The following is a 15,755-nucleotide window of genomic DNA, read 5'->3' as shown; positions in this document are numbered from 1 at the left end:
GCACCAATTTTGTTTCAGCCGTCAGCATGCGGCAACACATTGTACACAGCAGTGAGAGGGGGTCGATTTTTGAGGAAGGATAAACTCTCTTTCAGCAGAGGTAAGATCTGGCAGCATACTGAAGCATGCAGGTTACTCACAGACAACAGGGAGATCACAGAGCAAACAGGTAAAAGGCAGAGGGGACAGAAAGGATTTCCTGGACACCAAAAGTACTGAGCAGAGTTCTGTCACTAAGAGAATCATTCAGTCTGCTAGAAGGACTTGTGTGCAAAGGCAAATCAGGAAGGACAAGAATTTTAATTTCTGTTCTGTCTGCCTAAATTGAGTTTTCTCTACCTAGACATGTATTTTTGCCCACAAAAAATCCAAGGAAAATCTAGGCAGATACATCACCAAGCTGAGGCCAACACATGGCTCTGTGACTTCTACAGAAATGCTCAGTAATCACATCAGAAAATGTGACTCCTTTTTCATCTAAGAACAGCAACTGGAAGAAAAGGACTGCTTCCTTCAACCTAGGAATAACCTTCACCAATAATATAACTACATGAACAATAACCTTTACCAATAATATAACTACATGAACAATAACCTTCACCAATAATGTAACTACATGAACACCATTTCAGTTCATAAGAACAAACTCTTCTATGAAAGGCCTCTTGCATCATTCAGAAAGATTTTAGCCATTTAGATTCCCCCTGACTATTCTCACTTAGTATGAATAACTAGCAATTACTATTGTTTCCTGCTGATGCAAATTACATGCAAGAACATTCCACCTATAAAGCCTGTGAAAGCCAGGTTACTGCTCAACTACTCACCTACCCTGTGCCTGGCATGTTTTCACCACCATTAACTGCTTCACGTGTTACTGAACTTCTGCTACTCTTAAAATGCACAAGAGCTAGGTCAGCATGACTCTGAAGTGCAAGCATATTGCCTTACCTCTCTGCTAAACAGATGTTACACACAATTACCTGTGCAACGCTCTCCTGCCAATCAAATTCCTAGTGAGGCACCTTTGGGCACTGCATTTTCAAGAAAGTCTACAGTGAATTATTATTCTGAATGACCTGAAAGCCAGAGTGCTGTGACACACTTCATTCCCTGGCATGAAAGTCAGTAACAGTGTCCAGCTGGGGTAGCCGAAAGGCATGGGGCAGAAAGTGAAGGCAAATACTCAAGAGGCTCCTCTTGAAAAAAAGATGCCTGTAAAAGAGCAAACTGGTAACTCAAAATAGCAATTCAGAAATAAGTTCATTACAACATGTGTATTTCCCAGCACATAAGCCAGCAAGTGCTTGGTACCTCTTCCCTAACAGAAGGAAATGATGGGGAAAAAGTTGCATCCCCTCTGATCAGCAGAAGTGAGTCTCAGGGCAGCAACACCTTGACGGATGAAAGATGCCTCTGCAACACCAGACTGTCTTACATAATGACTGATGTTTATTTTAGTGACAAAAGATTATCAAGTTCTAGCTCCCATCCATCAATCCACTTGCTCACCTGCTCCATAGCCACAATGGAATCACAGCAAGAACACAACAAACATGTCTGGCCTCCAGAGCTCCTGCTGACTCAATGTGCAGATGGGCAGCCCTGTAAAAGCACTAAACATCCTCAAGTGCCAGATGATATCAAGAAAGCTCCAGGCATACACCACTTCACACCACCTACAGCACATGCAGACCTTCAGCCAGCAGCACAAGAAGTCCATCAACACCAGCAGCAGTACAACTGAGTCCAGGCACTCAGCAGGCAAGAACAGCCTCCCCAAAAACCTTGGTGGACATCCAAACCCACCAGCAAGTAGCAGCAGGCACATCACTGCAATTCACTGCCAAGTGATTTTCAAGAAGTCACGGGCAAGAGCAAGGTCCTGATTACAGCTATTGTTGGTTGATTTGAAAGACGGTAAAACAGTGGTCCCAAAAAACTGGCAGTCCCCACTTCAGTCACTGCTTCAAAACAGATTAATATGTATAATACAGTTAAAATCTGTATCAAGCAATCAGATGAAAGAACACAAGTTTATGACAAAAGTGCTAAGACAATTCTCACATTAGCAGTAACATCATTTCCCCAAAAAGTTCTCATTCAAGCTTCTCTGATGACAGCCAGTCTGCTGTGCTGTAAGTATGACATGACAGTATGCATAAAATGTTTATTTGTTGCAGCTGGCTGCAAAAGTCACTATGAGTTTTAATTCTGAACTGTCACAGTATGTTGTATAGCCATCAACATGACACTGAGGAGTTCACAATTATGCCTACTGGAATGCTCTATTTTAAATATATTTTCACACTGATTGAACTTAGGTAATAAATTCTATTTTTGTATATGAGCAATATGCGCACAATAATATTTTGAATTTTCAAATTAATTTCTAATGTAAAGTTTTTAAAGCTACTAAAGCTTTCTCAGACAAAAAACTGAATTAAAATATCCAACAACAGACTTCAGCTATTAGGAGTGATCACTTCCAAGCACAGTTTAAATTGTCTTTAGAACTCTCTTACATAAATTAGACATCAAAATTCAAATACAAAATCATTTGCAATTCATTAAGTATATCTTTTAAGCCATTATTTTGAAATTTCTACTCCCAGTGTCTCTGAGGCCATACCTTAACTGGAAAATAAATCTGCATTTCCAATTAGTAAATGAACATGGACTTCTGTCTTTAAGGGAGCAAGTCCAATTGATCTTGCTATATCCACACCTGTGTTCACACTCCCATAATTTTTTTCATTTAAGCATTCTAGCACATTCATTTTACTTTTGCTCAAATTTCAGAATATTTTTTAAACATTAAATCGGAGGAAAGCTTAAAAGTATCTTCCATACCAAAAGTCACACATGATCGTTTTTATTCCAACAGATGGGGTAAACATCTTCAGGCCATGTCTGATATCCATAATGAAACACTGACTAACAGCACGACAGAGCAACCTGCTTTGCATGAAAAGGTTTCTGGCTACAAGAAAATGACTTTCAAGATACGACAACATTCATCAAAATATGTCCTATAATTTTAGTTAAAAAAAAAGGCAACAAAAAAAAACCCACCATAAACAAACAAAACCCAAGACACAAACCTTGTGAAAATCTTCCTGTTAAAATTGATTTGGGTAGTCTGAGCTATAACTAACCCTTACCAAAGGACAGAGGGGATACACCACTACAAGGTCATGAGCATGCTGCAATGCTTTTACAGGATTTTCACCATTAGGTTCAATATTCAGATCACTGAAGAAACACAGATAACTCAGATCCATGGATAAACAGAGAGCTACGTTTTTTTGGGACAGAGGAATATAAGGGTGGAGGAGGGGGAACAAGAGGCCTTGTTTTTCTGTATTACCTGATAAAACTTAAATGTTTAGAGAAAAAATTGCCCATAAAAAAGGGAAATCCTCTATTTGCTAAAAAAGCACCTTTGATTCTATAGATATTCCAACATTTCATTTTAGCTAAGCTTCCTACAAGGTTATGCCTTGGTCCCCTCCCACATCAGTAAACAGCTGAAGCACGTTCATATTTGCACTTTGAATCTGGGTTTGCTTGCACAGCTGCAACAGTGAGTTAGCAACCTGCTCCACATTTGGCACGGCTGGAACTCACACACTCTGCAGTAAGGCTGGAGCACTGAGAGGTCGCCCTCCTGGGGAACATGAGCCAGCTTTTCAGCAGGTGGCTGTTCAAGGTGCCCAGAGGAAGCACAGCAGAAAGAACAAGAGCCCAAGCATGCAAACAAAGTTGAAGTACAGTCCTACTGTGTATCCCACATCAACCTCTGGGCCCACATCAACCTCTGGGCTGTGTAGAACAAGGGTACACTAAAAGCAAAGAATGATAAAGAAGTACATATACTTCTTCAAGCACCCTCTCTGCAACTACTCAGGCACTGCACTTCTTGTTAGGACATGACTTGTGCCACTTTTCCCTCGAAAGTAATCATCTCACAGTCAAGACATCTTTTGCTTTGGGGAGGAACAGGCATGTGCTGCTCATCACAGGTAATCCAGAGCAACGCTCACAAGTATCGCAATCCACACATCACCATGATGTGCCTTCACATATATACAATATACTCTTAATTTTGTTTCTTTAAGAGTTTGCTTTTATTCGTGGACAGTAGTCAATCTCAGAGATACAGGCAAATTATTTTTAAACTCAGTATATATATATGTATATATATATATATATATCTCTTAAAAAGAGCATGTGATTCCTATGATCCACAAGACTACACGTTAGCTGTTAGTGGATTTATACCCAACTTTCCTGTTTTACACGTGAATACCCATGAACACACAAGGATGACTAAAATGAACCTGCATTTTTATTTAAATCACATAGTCCTATAAAAATGCACAAAATTAAACTGTCTCCTACACCTTGTGAAATAGCTACAAGATATTTTAAAAATTGTTATTATTCTATGAGCCTTGTCTAGAGCTTGCCACAGACTCAAGATGAGAATCGTCAGGGTACAGGAGCATACTGGGCACAGGGTACTGGAGATTCATGAATAACTGGACAGCTACTTTCTACAAAAGGAGATGTGAATTTAAAGAAAGAAAAAATGTACAAGTACCTACATGCCAGATGGAACCTTCCAGTTTGCTCCAGATTGTGGTCTACCACTATAAACAGACAGCTTGAAATTTTCCTTCCCCCTGAGCTATGGGCTCGAATCTTGTCAGCACAGGTTCGTGATTCATCCTCCAGGTTGATGCAATGAGTTCCACAGAGTTAATTGTGAGTATTACCAACAAAGTGTCTGTGGTTCATTTATTTCTGAATGGCAATTAAAAAGCATATTAATGCAACTTCTAACATGTGGGTGGGATCTGAGTTTGTTTTCTCCATTTCCATTAGCACATTAAGCCACTCTATTTCAGGACAGTTTTCCAGAAACTCATCCAGCAATTCACAGCTGATATGCCACTCAGGGTGAGCCACATGACCTACAAAGATACTTGGAATAAAAATGTATATAGAGGTAGACTCAAAGTTAACTTATGGCTGAACTCTACTTTGTTAGGACATACTCTAGTGATGTTAACAATGTTGTATAAATATTACAGCCTAAAGAAACCAAAAAGTAAGAGATTTCTCAAATACCAGAATTAAAAATAGTTCTGGTCCTTTAAAAGTCCTCTTATAGCTTTCTCTGTTGAAAGCATTCCTTTAAAAAGACAGCATATTCCCACAGAAGCCACAGCTATTTTCTTTATACAAAGAATGCTAAGAAAAGCAGGTTTTAATTCCACATGTCTAAACTGCAGTCTCTAAAATCAGAGGATATTAGCCTAAAACACAGTTTACTGTGCTACAGGTACCTGGCCAGGCAGCGTTCATTTCAACGGATATTATTTGCCACTTAAAACGGTGCCCCAGAATTTTCATTCCAAGTATCTACAAATCCCACCAACAAGAGTGGAAGTCAAAACACAGGAGAAAACCTCTATGCAGAATCTGGTTTCACAGAAGGCAGGATAGACTGATTTCTTTCTCATTTCAGAACAGACTTGAAAAATAAAGCAAAAAATTACAAGATTCAACACATGCATTTGAAGTTGGATAAAACAGGAAATAAAATATCATTGCTTCCAACCACCCTTAGTTACTTCCTAGCACAACACATACTCACTTGCTCTGAGTTCTCAATCAGTACACATAGGCAAAACTAGATTTAAGTGTGCAAAGTATTCAAATGGAAAACTAACTAGAAGCATGCTCCACTTTCATTTAATGTGATTTTTTTTTTAAACTTTGTTCACAAACACAAGCTCGAGATAGATGCAAACAATTTCCACTACCTGCCAGAAGTGTTTATTGGCTGCAAGCACACAAGTGAAATTAAATGGTACTGCTGAAGGAAATCTTAAACACTGCTCAACAGAAACAGCATATCCCTAGGCAAAAAAAAGCTCATGAGGTGAAAGGAAAGTGGCACCATCACTGTCTTGGCTCAAACATCCACTGACACTATTAATCATCAGTTAAGAGATCCTTACCACCTGTGACACAGTCAACTTCAACTTACAACCTTGATTTGTCCGCAGCACTACATACAGTCATCCTCAATTACAAGCCACACAACAGCAGCTGCTCCTGCCTCACATGCTCACCAGGAAAAAAAAAAAATTTTTGTTTTCTCAAGACAGAAAGTCTATACAGACTTTTTCATGCACTTCCTGCAATGTTGTACTTCACTTTTCTTCCAAAAAATTGATAAAATTATTGCATTGCTTTTAGTTGCATTATTGTCACTATCTAGTTCATCTATTTCAACTATTAATAACTTTTTTTAAAGAACATACATGGCTAAGCTGCAAAGAAAAGTAGAACAAACCTGTACATCTCAAAACTACTGCTTTGCTTAATCTCCTACTACTGTAAGCAGCCAGGAGGCTGAATTTTCCCTGTATTCAGCACCATTTGCCAGTTCCTGTTCTAGCACAACCCACAGGGAATACTTGCACTTCAGTATCTCCTGTGATATGTCTGTGTCATTATTAGAGGCTGACCATGTTCTCTGACTCAAGGTCTGCCTAGTATAAATGCTTGCAAAGGTGGTGTGACTAGGAAAACAACCACAGCAAAATACAGAACAGTGGCAGCACTGCAAAGTGTGGCAAAGAGGGATTCTGTGAGGGCAAGTCATAAGTGCTCAAAATGAATGAGGATACTCATGTTACACCCAGGACTGCTATGAGCTGGGACAGCATCGGGAGCTTGCCAACCCAGCAAAGCCCCCACCAGAAGGAAAAACCCTGCAGTCTCATAAACTGCATATAACATATTTGAAAAGCCATCAAAACTAAACTTCTCCAAGTCCCAACACACACACTATCTAGATATAACAAAGACCAGCACTGTCCCCAAGAACAGCAGTAGGAACACGTCTTCCCTCAAGAACAGCTAAAATAGGCTGCTTAGCTAAGCACTAAGTCTTGACCACAAAACACCAAATCATGCCTTTTTGGAGGTCTTCTCTTTTATTAAGCTGTCCAGAATTTAATATACTGGAAATGGTAGTGTTACAGAACATAGAATCAAGATGGATCCCTCAGTCTTGCAGATTATGCTAAGAAGTGATACCCATTTATAAATATATCTGAGGATTGCAGAAGAATGAATCCAAATGTTAACTGCAGGATTTAGTCTGATGGATACTCCTTGTCCAGGGCACTGTCAAAAAAACCACAGCCAAAAAAAATTAGAAGACTGAGGATGTCCTGAAAATGCAACTTCCACTGCTATGAAAGAGACTTCCTGCAGTCAGATGCATGCTTCAGTTGACCATGGAAAAAGCTTCCAGAAGGGTATCATCAGGTCTATGACCAACACCAGTCACTTAATAAACAACAGTTAGAGCACTGATGATGAATTTATTTCCATCTTGTAAGAAGAAAGGCTTTCTGCAAGCTGCAGGTCCTGAAGTAGCAATCCACTCACTTCCACAAAACTAATGTTCTTCGGGAGCAGAAAAGGCAGTACATTTACTGGTCCATTATAAAACATGATGACCCAGTACAACAGAGCCTTGGCCTTTCAGCTGATTGCTTATGGATTATTTACAGGTCAGCAGACTTTGGGTCAAAAGTGACAGAAAGCATTGTAACAACACTTCCTGCCTGCCTCCCTCTCATGCACACACAGGTACATGACAGCTCAGCAGCTGGGCTCAGTAAAAAAAGTTTATTTTCAAACAGAGCATACAGCTGTACATTTACAAGCACTACTATGGAGAATCAACAAGGATAGCAGCAGAGTGACTGACAAAGTTCTCTCACTCCTCTGCTTCCACAGGCACCAAACCCAACCAAATAATGCAGACAGCAGTGTTTTGCAGCCACCATCTGCACCTTCAGTTTTCCAGCAGTATTCATGATCAGACTAGCCATTTGTGTCATCTTAAGGAGCTTCATATGCACTATCTATCCTCACCAAGCTGGCAATGACAAATGCTGAACTCCCATCACATGTACTGGGACAGCTGCACACAGGACACACTTTGAAGTTTACTTCAGATGTTCTCTTCTAAGAGCTTGACAGTCAGACCGTACCAGACAGTGTCCTGCACAGTTTTATTCAGGACTTCAAAGGCTTCGTGACCTCAGCTTGAACAAAGCAATCATTTTTGCACAAAAACTACCATTCTGTTCCACATGCTGTTTAACAGTTTTCTCTTTCATTCATATTCTGATTTCCACTTAGTTTTCAGTCATCATGGGACTCCATGTCAATTCCAAAGCCCCTGCCATGGCCAGGGACACCATTCACTAGAACAGGTTACTCAAAGCTTGAACACTTCCAGGAATGAATTTCTTTAGGCAACCTGTTTCAGCAACTCACTGGTACCACAGTAAGAATTTCTTCCGTGATAATATGTAATGTAAACCTACTCCCTTTCAGTCTGAAGCCACTCCCCCTTGTCCTGTCACTACATGCTCCAGTAAACATCCCTTCTCCATCTTCCTTGTAGGCTCCCTTCAGGTACTGGAAGGGCCCAAATAGGTCACCTCAAAGCTTTCTTTCTTCCAGGCTGAAAAATCCCAATCCTCTCTGCCTTTTCTCGCAGAAGAGCTGCTCCACCCCTCTAATGATCTCCTCGGGACCCACACCAACAGGTCAATGTCCTTCCTGGGTTGGGGATCCCAGAGCTGGATGCAGGTAGAAAAAAAATCAGATATAAACTAGGTTTGATCCCATCCCTGCATTATTCAAGTCTAGAGCACCTCAGGAGGCAGCCCTGACGTGAGCCCCAGGTGTGAGACCCAGACGTGCGCAGTCGTCCATTTACATCCCTTACCATGCACAAATCTCACCTATTCAAGTGAAAGAGATTGTTGCAAATGAGTGAGGACTCTGAAAATATCCATCCTGCTGTTTCTTCAAAGCTCCAAAAGTTTAAGGAACAAGAGTTGATCACACCCACTTGTGCTGAGAGTGAGAAACCCTGCTGCTATAAACACAGCTTTGACTGAAATCCTCAAAACAAAAGGCCTTGCCTGCCACTTAGGATCTGTCCACTGAATGCACAAAAAAGACTCTGGGCTGACTATTCAAGTACCTTTGAGAGCTTGGAGTTCATCTCGGGTCATAGGATGCTCTGAAACTCACCCATCCAGAAGCCACCCGTGAATATTCCCCTCCGTACATATTACAGATACACCAATTCCCACGAGTAACCCTAATTCAATTTTACTTCCTACTTGTTTCCAAAGGCATTTTTTCCCCCCAGTAAAATGCACTCCCCTGCGGGAGCTGCCTGGCACGGGGCCAAGGGCACCAGGGCAGCACCTCCGGCCCAGCGCGGCCAGCCCGCGGCCGTGCCCGCCCTTCGCCTCCGGGACGGCACCTGCCCGGCCCGGCCCGGCCCGGCGCACTCACCCAGAAGAGCAGGTTGAGGGCGTAGAGCAGGCAGCGCAGGCACTTCACCGAGTCCTCCCTGGCCATGGCGAGCCCCCGCGGGACACAGCCCCATCCTCTCACCACATCCTCCCTCCCGAGGCCGGGCCGCCGGCGCCCTGCAGGAGAAGAGGGGGAGAGAGGGAGAGGGTGGGTGAGTCCGCCTTACAGAGGGACCAGCGCGCAGGTGGAGGCGGCGGAGCCGCGCCGAGCCCGGACCGGCCGCGCCCCGCAGAGACCCCCGGCAGCCTCCCCTCGCCTCCCGCCCCGCCCGGAGACAGCGAGGGGCGAGCTGTTCTCATAAAAATAATACATGCGCGGGCAGGGAGAAGCTGCGGGCTATCCCAGGGGCACAGCGGGGCTGAGCTGAGGGCAGCGGAGGCACGGCCCGGGGACGCCAGCTCCCTCTCAGCCCAGGATGGACGCGCTGCCCGGGGGAGGCAGGGCGGCCGTGGGACAGCGGCCACTTACCTCCCGGACGCCTCCAGCACTCACTTGCTCCAGCGAGCACTCATGGGGCCGGGGCGCGGCAGCGCAGCGCGGAGCCGCGGCGCCCATGCCCTGCGGCGGGCGCGGGGAAAGGTCCGGTCCCGGCGAAGGTCCGGCCCGGCCCGGCCCGGCCCCGCGGCTGCCCCGGCCCCTCCGCCCCGCCCGCAGCGCTCCGCCAGCCCGCGGCGCCCGCGCATGCGCCGCTGCCCGCCCGGTCCTAGCGCCGCCGCCAGCGCCGTCCGGGAGCGGACAGACCCCGGCGGGGCCGGGCAGGGCTGTGCCTCAGGCGGGGCTGTGCCCCCGGCTCCCGGGCAGGGCTGTGCCTCGGTTCCCGGGCAGGGCTGTGCCTCAGGCGGGGCTGTGCCCCCGGCTCCCGGGCAGGGCTGTGCCTCAGGCGGGGCTGTGCCCCCGGCTCCCGGGCAGGGTTGTGCCCCCGGCCGGGCTGTGCCTCTGGCACCACGCTTGTGCCACCCTCATCGTAGCGGAGCTTCGGAGCTGGTGGCTTTTCCTTCTCCTTCAGGGGAGATGTTAAGCGACGAGCTGACTGGAGTTGAATGACATGAAGCCTCCTCTCTTGTGACACGTTGGCCCAGGGTGGCACATGCCACGCGAAAGGCGTTTGCAGTGTTTCACAGGAATCTCACAAGGTTCCAGTGTCTGCGCCGGAAATTAAACTCTGCCAACATCAACCCCAAATCTAGTCATTTACAGCCCAGCACCCACTCCCTTTGCTAAACAGCAAATTTAGAAAAGCAATCATATTGGAGAGATATTATTCTAGAAATGGCCAAAATCTCTAGTTATTTCGGAAAAATGGTCATTAACTTGCCCCGTAATGTATGTGGAACTTAGAAATGACACAACTGAGCTGAAAAAAGTCATCCTTCTGAAATCCATTAGTGTCTGTGTGCATCTGGTGATCAGGGTAGGAATTCTGTAGAATCTCAGGATGGTTTGAGACCTCAAAGCTTATCTAGTTCCAGCTTCTCTTAACCTTGGAGCTCATCTAGTTCCAACACCCTCCGAAAGGCGTTCTGCTCCTCTGCAGCCAACACCTTTCACCAGGTTACTCAGAGCAGCCTTGAACACCTCCAGGGATGGGACATCCACAGCTTCACTGGGCAACCTGTTCCAGTGCTTCATCACCTTCACAGTAATGAATTTTTTCCCCAATATGCAGTCTAAACCTTCTCTATTTAATTGATATTGATGTCTGTATTGTTACATTGTGTGTGTATATATATGCACACATATATTTCAAAACTAAGAACTATATTTAAAACTCGGAGTTACATGCAGATTAGTAACAAGTTTTCCATTAATACATTCAAAGGTGTTGCAGTGCCACCATCACAAAAATTAGAAGAAAATATACTGAAAAATATTTCATAACTAGAATAGGAAAATACTCGAGTTCATGATATGTAAAGATTGTTTTAACAACTGCTAGTTAAAGCTGAGAAAGAGGAAAAATTTTATGCATTACATTTTATGTAATGCATAAAATCTAGCTCTTGTAAGGCCAAAGAAAAAACTGTTTCTTGAAAAAACAATGTCTTTTGTTGAAAAACCACACAAAGTCCAGATATTCAAATGCTTATTACTGAAGCTGCTGGTGGAATCTCAATTCAGTTTTAATTTCACTGTTTGATGCTTTCGTGGTGAACTGGAGCAGAGTCTTCAGGTGTATTTGCTCCTCCTTAAAAAGAAAGTTAAATGAACATGGGAGGACATAAAATCCCATGCAACAGGGACTTTATGACAAATTTATATAAGTGCAAATTGTAGTTAAGTTGAAAATAGTTAAGTATATTGCAGAAAAGTGGCGTGTGAAGATTTTTCCTCCTTGAAATTTGCTAAGCTTTAACTGCTATTTTGATCCTCTGTGAAATCAGGAGCCTATCTGGGAAGTGTAGTAGCCACATTTAAAATCTTCAGTGAATGTTGATAATTCCATACCTAAATAAGCCAACTTGAGCTATAACAGACACTGTTAAAAGGTGACATTGTACATTCATTCTGCTGTTTACATACCATTCATTCTTTTTATTACTACAGACTTCACATGAACACAGTCAGTTAGATCTTGAACAGGTATTGTATTTTCAGTGAATCTATGCCAGTTTACAAAAACAGTGTCAGTTTACAACTGAGCTCCAGCCTTGGCTAAGAACAATCCAATCTGACCTAAGCCAACATAAAAATAACTCAGGTTGTGTTTGTGTTATTAATTGTTCCTGGGAAGACAGCAAATTGCTTGAGCAAAATTTTATAAAAAATGCACTACAAAGATATACTACAAAGATATACTACAAAGAAAAAAAATGCACTACATCTTACACTCAGTGGTTTTTCTTTAAACATGCCTAAAATAGCATACAAGAAGTTCTCTTACTCATTTCAGATATTTTTTGGCTTGGAGTAAAAATATTCCTAAAGTGTGATAATGAAATTAAGAAAAAAGAAAATCAGTCTCTTAGACATCTTACATGTTTAAAATCCTGCTAAAAAATGGCACTTCAAGATTTTATGCCTCTGAGTTTTCATTCTTTGAGGTCTTTGGTCATAAGCTGCTCTCAGACTAATTTTTTTAAATTCTGCTGCAACAACTTCATCACAAATATAAAGAGGGTCTCCTAGTTGATTAAGCAATTTCTCTGTCATTTTTGTTGTTAGCTAAAATATTAGCTGTGCAGAAGAGATTTTGCTCAAAATCTAAAGAAAACAGGTCCCATTTATGAATGTCTGCTCAACTCTGTAGGGGAAAGAACAAGGTCTCTTTGGAATACTGCTTTCCACCAGGCTATCAGACTTTGGGATATTTCCGTGCTGTCAGCACTGGGAAAGAAATACACAGGCAGTTCCCATACATTCTAAAGAGTAACCTGTTTATTTAGAGCTAGACAAGAGAGTATTTTTTATAAACAGAAGTGTAATGGTGGAGCTCTTTATAAGTTTTTGAAATATGTGTTTGCTGTTAGCAAGCAATGCTTATTTAATGCACAGAGACTTATGAGCATGGAAAGCCTTGTGGATTGGTATTTTTGCTTGGATTCTCAGATGCCTAATAAACTACAACCTGAGAGACTTCTTTTTCTGTCACAGGACATCCGCAATGGCTTTCCAATATGAATTCTCTAGACTTAAATAAAATGTTCATGATACAGTCTTTCCATCAATGACAGAAGAGGGGGATGGGAATTCAATTAATTCAAATAATCTCTTTCCTCTGCTTATCTGCCTATTTCAATTTGATGGAAACTTAATATCTGTAAGTTATATCTGTAAGCTCCTTTGTCAGATGTGCTTGAAATTAGCCAGCAGGTTCAAAATCTATTAGAAGGGTATGGTTTGATAGACATTTAGTGTGTGTGAATGCAACAGTATGGTTTTGTAAGCTGTTCCTCATCAGGAAACCTGAATAAAAGAGCAGTGGATACTAAAGACACCCATCTAGCACATGGCTGAAAGTGTCTCTAATTTAAACTCCATGATAAAGTGGAATAGCATTAGGTATGCATGTAAATTTATAGGTGACAATTACCTGTTAATATTTGGCAGGAAACTTCATCACTGAAAAAGTGATTAGTTAAATAATGACCTTTTGTATGCCACCATAGCATTTAAAATTACTCAGGTGAGCAGTGAACTGAGGAACATACACATAGATGTGCTTTGGCACATACTCATTTTCATTCTGTGATGTATCTACTCTACTTGGTCAACTCCAATGAAGAAATTGTTCATGGACAGGTTTATTTCCAAGATTTTAGTATAAGCTAGAAATATCTTTGGTGGCACCATGGTAGTTCTTAATGAGTTAATGTTTTTTTCCCAACACATTGTCTGTTAGGCATGGAAATTCTGTGATCCCTTTAGTTTCCATGGTATTTGTAAAGTTTCAAGGATAATTAAGTGATTCCTTTTTACAAATGGCTTTTTGATTCCAAGTCCCTGCCAGGAATAGCCTGGGCAGGCAAATTCTATAACTGACCTCTGCCTGCAATGAGTACCTTGCATGACTAACAGCATCAACACTGAGTTCAGGATGGATTTCTCAAGCTAGCTTGTCAGTGTCTCAGGTAGGCATCTCATCACTTGGTCTTGCCTTCTCGGTCTTTTACTTGGTTGTAATGGTATTCTGTGCTCAGCTTAGCTCTTTCTCAGCTTTGCTCCAAATCTGTCTGCTCTTTAGACTCAGAATTACTTAATTCCCTTCCCTTTGTTCTTTGAGCTGTTTTCTCTAGAACCCTTAGCTCTATGTTTCTCTTCTTCTGCTCTTTGCTTGATACCTTTCTTAACTTCATTGGGGTCTGGTCTGTCTTGCTTTTACACTTGGTTCTTGTCTGGTCATCAGCTCTGGTTATGACCTTCTGCCCAATGAATATGCCTCTCTAATGACAGGTTTAACGTCAAGCACAGGATGGAGGTTTGTTTAGGAAAAGAAATTATCAGATAAACAAACATCTTTAAAATGGAAGGTGTTCTAGTTGGCTCAGGAATAGCCTATATTGTAAATGCATGTTTGTAACAGAACCCAGCATTGCTACCCTGAGGTAGAAGTTCCCTTCTTTCTTTTGAAACTAAGACATCAAAAGGCACCAACTTTTTCCTGTCTCTAGAGCTTGGTTTTACTTGAACATGTAAACAATGGTCTGAAATAAGGGAGCACTTGAAATTAATAAAATGCAGATTAACAAGATTAGGTAATTAAAACCATAGTCTTGGAAATACTTTGGTTTAATGGGCTCTTGAAAATGGTCTTCAATGCTTTCTAGCTCAGCAGCTTCCCTAGGCTCTCTGAATTGAAGTAACACTTCAGCAGGATTTTTTCTGGGATCTAGATGGATGAATCCCTGAGCAACATGGTCTGACCTCACAGCTGGTCCCTTCAAACCTAAGTTAATCTCTAAACCTGTGTTTCTGCTTATGTCCTTTCTTTCACCTGTCCTGGCCATCAGTATCCCTCTAGAATCTCCTCGTAGTCACACTTTGACTGGGGAGGACTGTCCTCCTTCTTGTTTAACTAGAGGAAAGCAGCAGCAGTGACAAGGCAAACAAGTGTCCCTATGTTGGGGACCCCCGGTCTGTATGGGATATTATGGATGGGGTCTCACCAGAGCATAGTAGAGGGGCAGAATCCCCTCCCTCAGCCTGCTGCCCACATCTCCTTTTGATGCTGCCCAAGATACATTTGGCTTTTTGGGCTGTGAGCATACACTGCCAGGTAATGTTGAGCTTCTTGTACAACAGTGCCCCAAAGTCCTTCTTTTCATAGCTGCTCTCAATTCCTTCTCTTCCCAGCCTCTGTTTATGCTTGTGATTTCCCCAGCGCAGGTGCAAGACCTTGCATTTGGCCTTGTTGAACTTCATGAGGTTTGCATAGGCCCTCCTCTGAAGTTTCCTAAGTTTCAGTTTCTTACCAGTTATCCTCAGAGTCCTGTGGACTACAGTCCACACTTCCTTTTCAGGCACAACAGGGGATTTTACATGAGCAAAGAGCACATTTTATTATCTTTGATGTGTCAACAGCACTGCTAGTTATCAAGGTTGCTGACACTTCTTATCATAGTGCCCTGGTGCTATGGAAATACAAAGGAGATCTCATCACTAGAGAGCAGCCACTTTGGAGAACTGTAGTCAGTCTCCACTGCAAAGCTCCTGTGTGGCAACTTGCTTTAATCACATTTTTCCCAGGCAGTTATTTTGTTCTCTCTTTTCATTGTCCAGCTTGAGATCTCACAGGCTGATTCAGAGAAATACTAAACATTCACGACTTTATCTGAAGCTTCTGGGAACTGCCCTTTAGAAATATGAAATGTAACTCACTGTGA

At 42.5% G+C, this 15,755-nt stretch overlaps 1 protein-coding gene across 2 annotated transcripts in view; it reads right to left on the bottom strand.

The window, feature by feature from the left end:
- The window catches only part of TSPAN12 (tetraspanin 12), a 41,128-nt gene extending 31,072 nt beyond the window's left edge, over nucleotides 1-10,056 (bottom strand). For both annotated transcript variants that reach the window (XM_059473008.1, XM_059473009.1), the window contains exons 1-2: nucleotides 9,904-10,056; nucleotides 9,415-9,551 (exon numbers count right to left, since the gene is read on the bottom strand). In XM_059473008.1, coding sequence (XP_059328991.1) covers nucleotides 9,415-9,480 — 66 coding nt within the window. In that variant the 5' untranslated portion in view covers nucleotides 9,481-9,551; nucleotides 9,904-10,056. The remainder of the gene's footprint in view (nucleotides 1-9,414; nucleotides 9,552-9,903) is intronic.
- Nucleotides 10,057-15,755: the final 5,699 nt, after the last annotated feature.

Source organism: Ammospiza nelsoni, chromosome 5 (genome assembly GCF_027579445.1).
Source record: "Ammospiza nelsoni isolate bAmmNel1 chromosome 5, bAmmNel1.pri, whole genome shotgun sequence".
NCBI lineage: Eukaryota > Metazoa > Chordata > Aves > Passeriformes > Passerellidae > Ammospiza > Ammospiza nelsoni.
The sequence above is the reverse complement of the archived record's forward strand: the minus strand, read 5'-3'. Positions and strand labels throughout refer to the sequence as shown.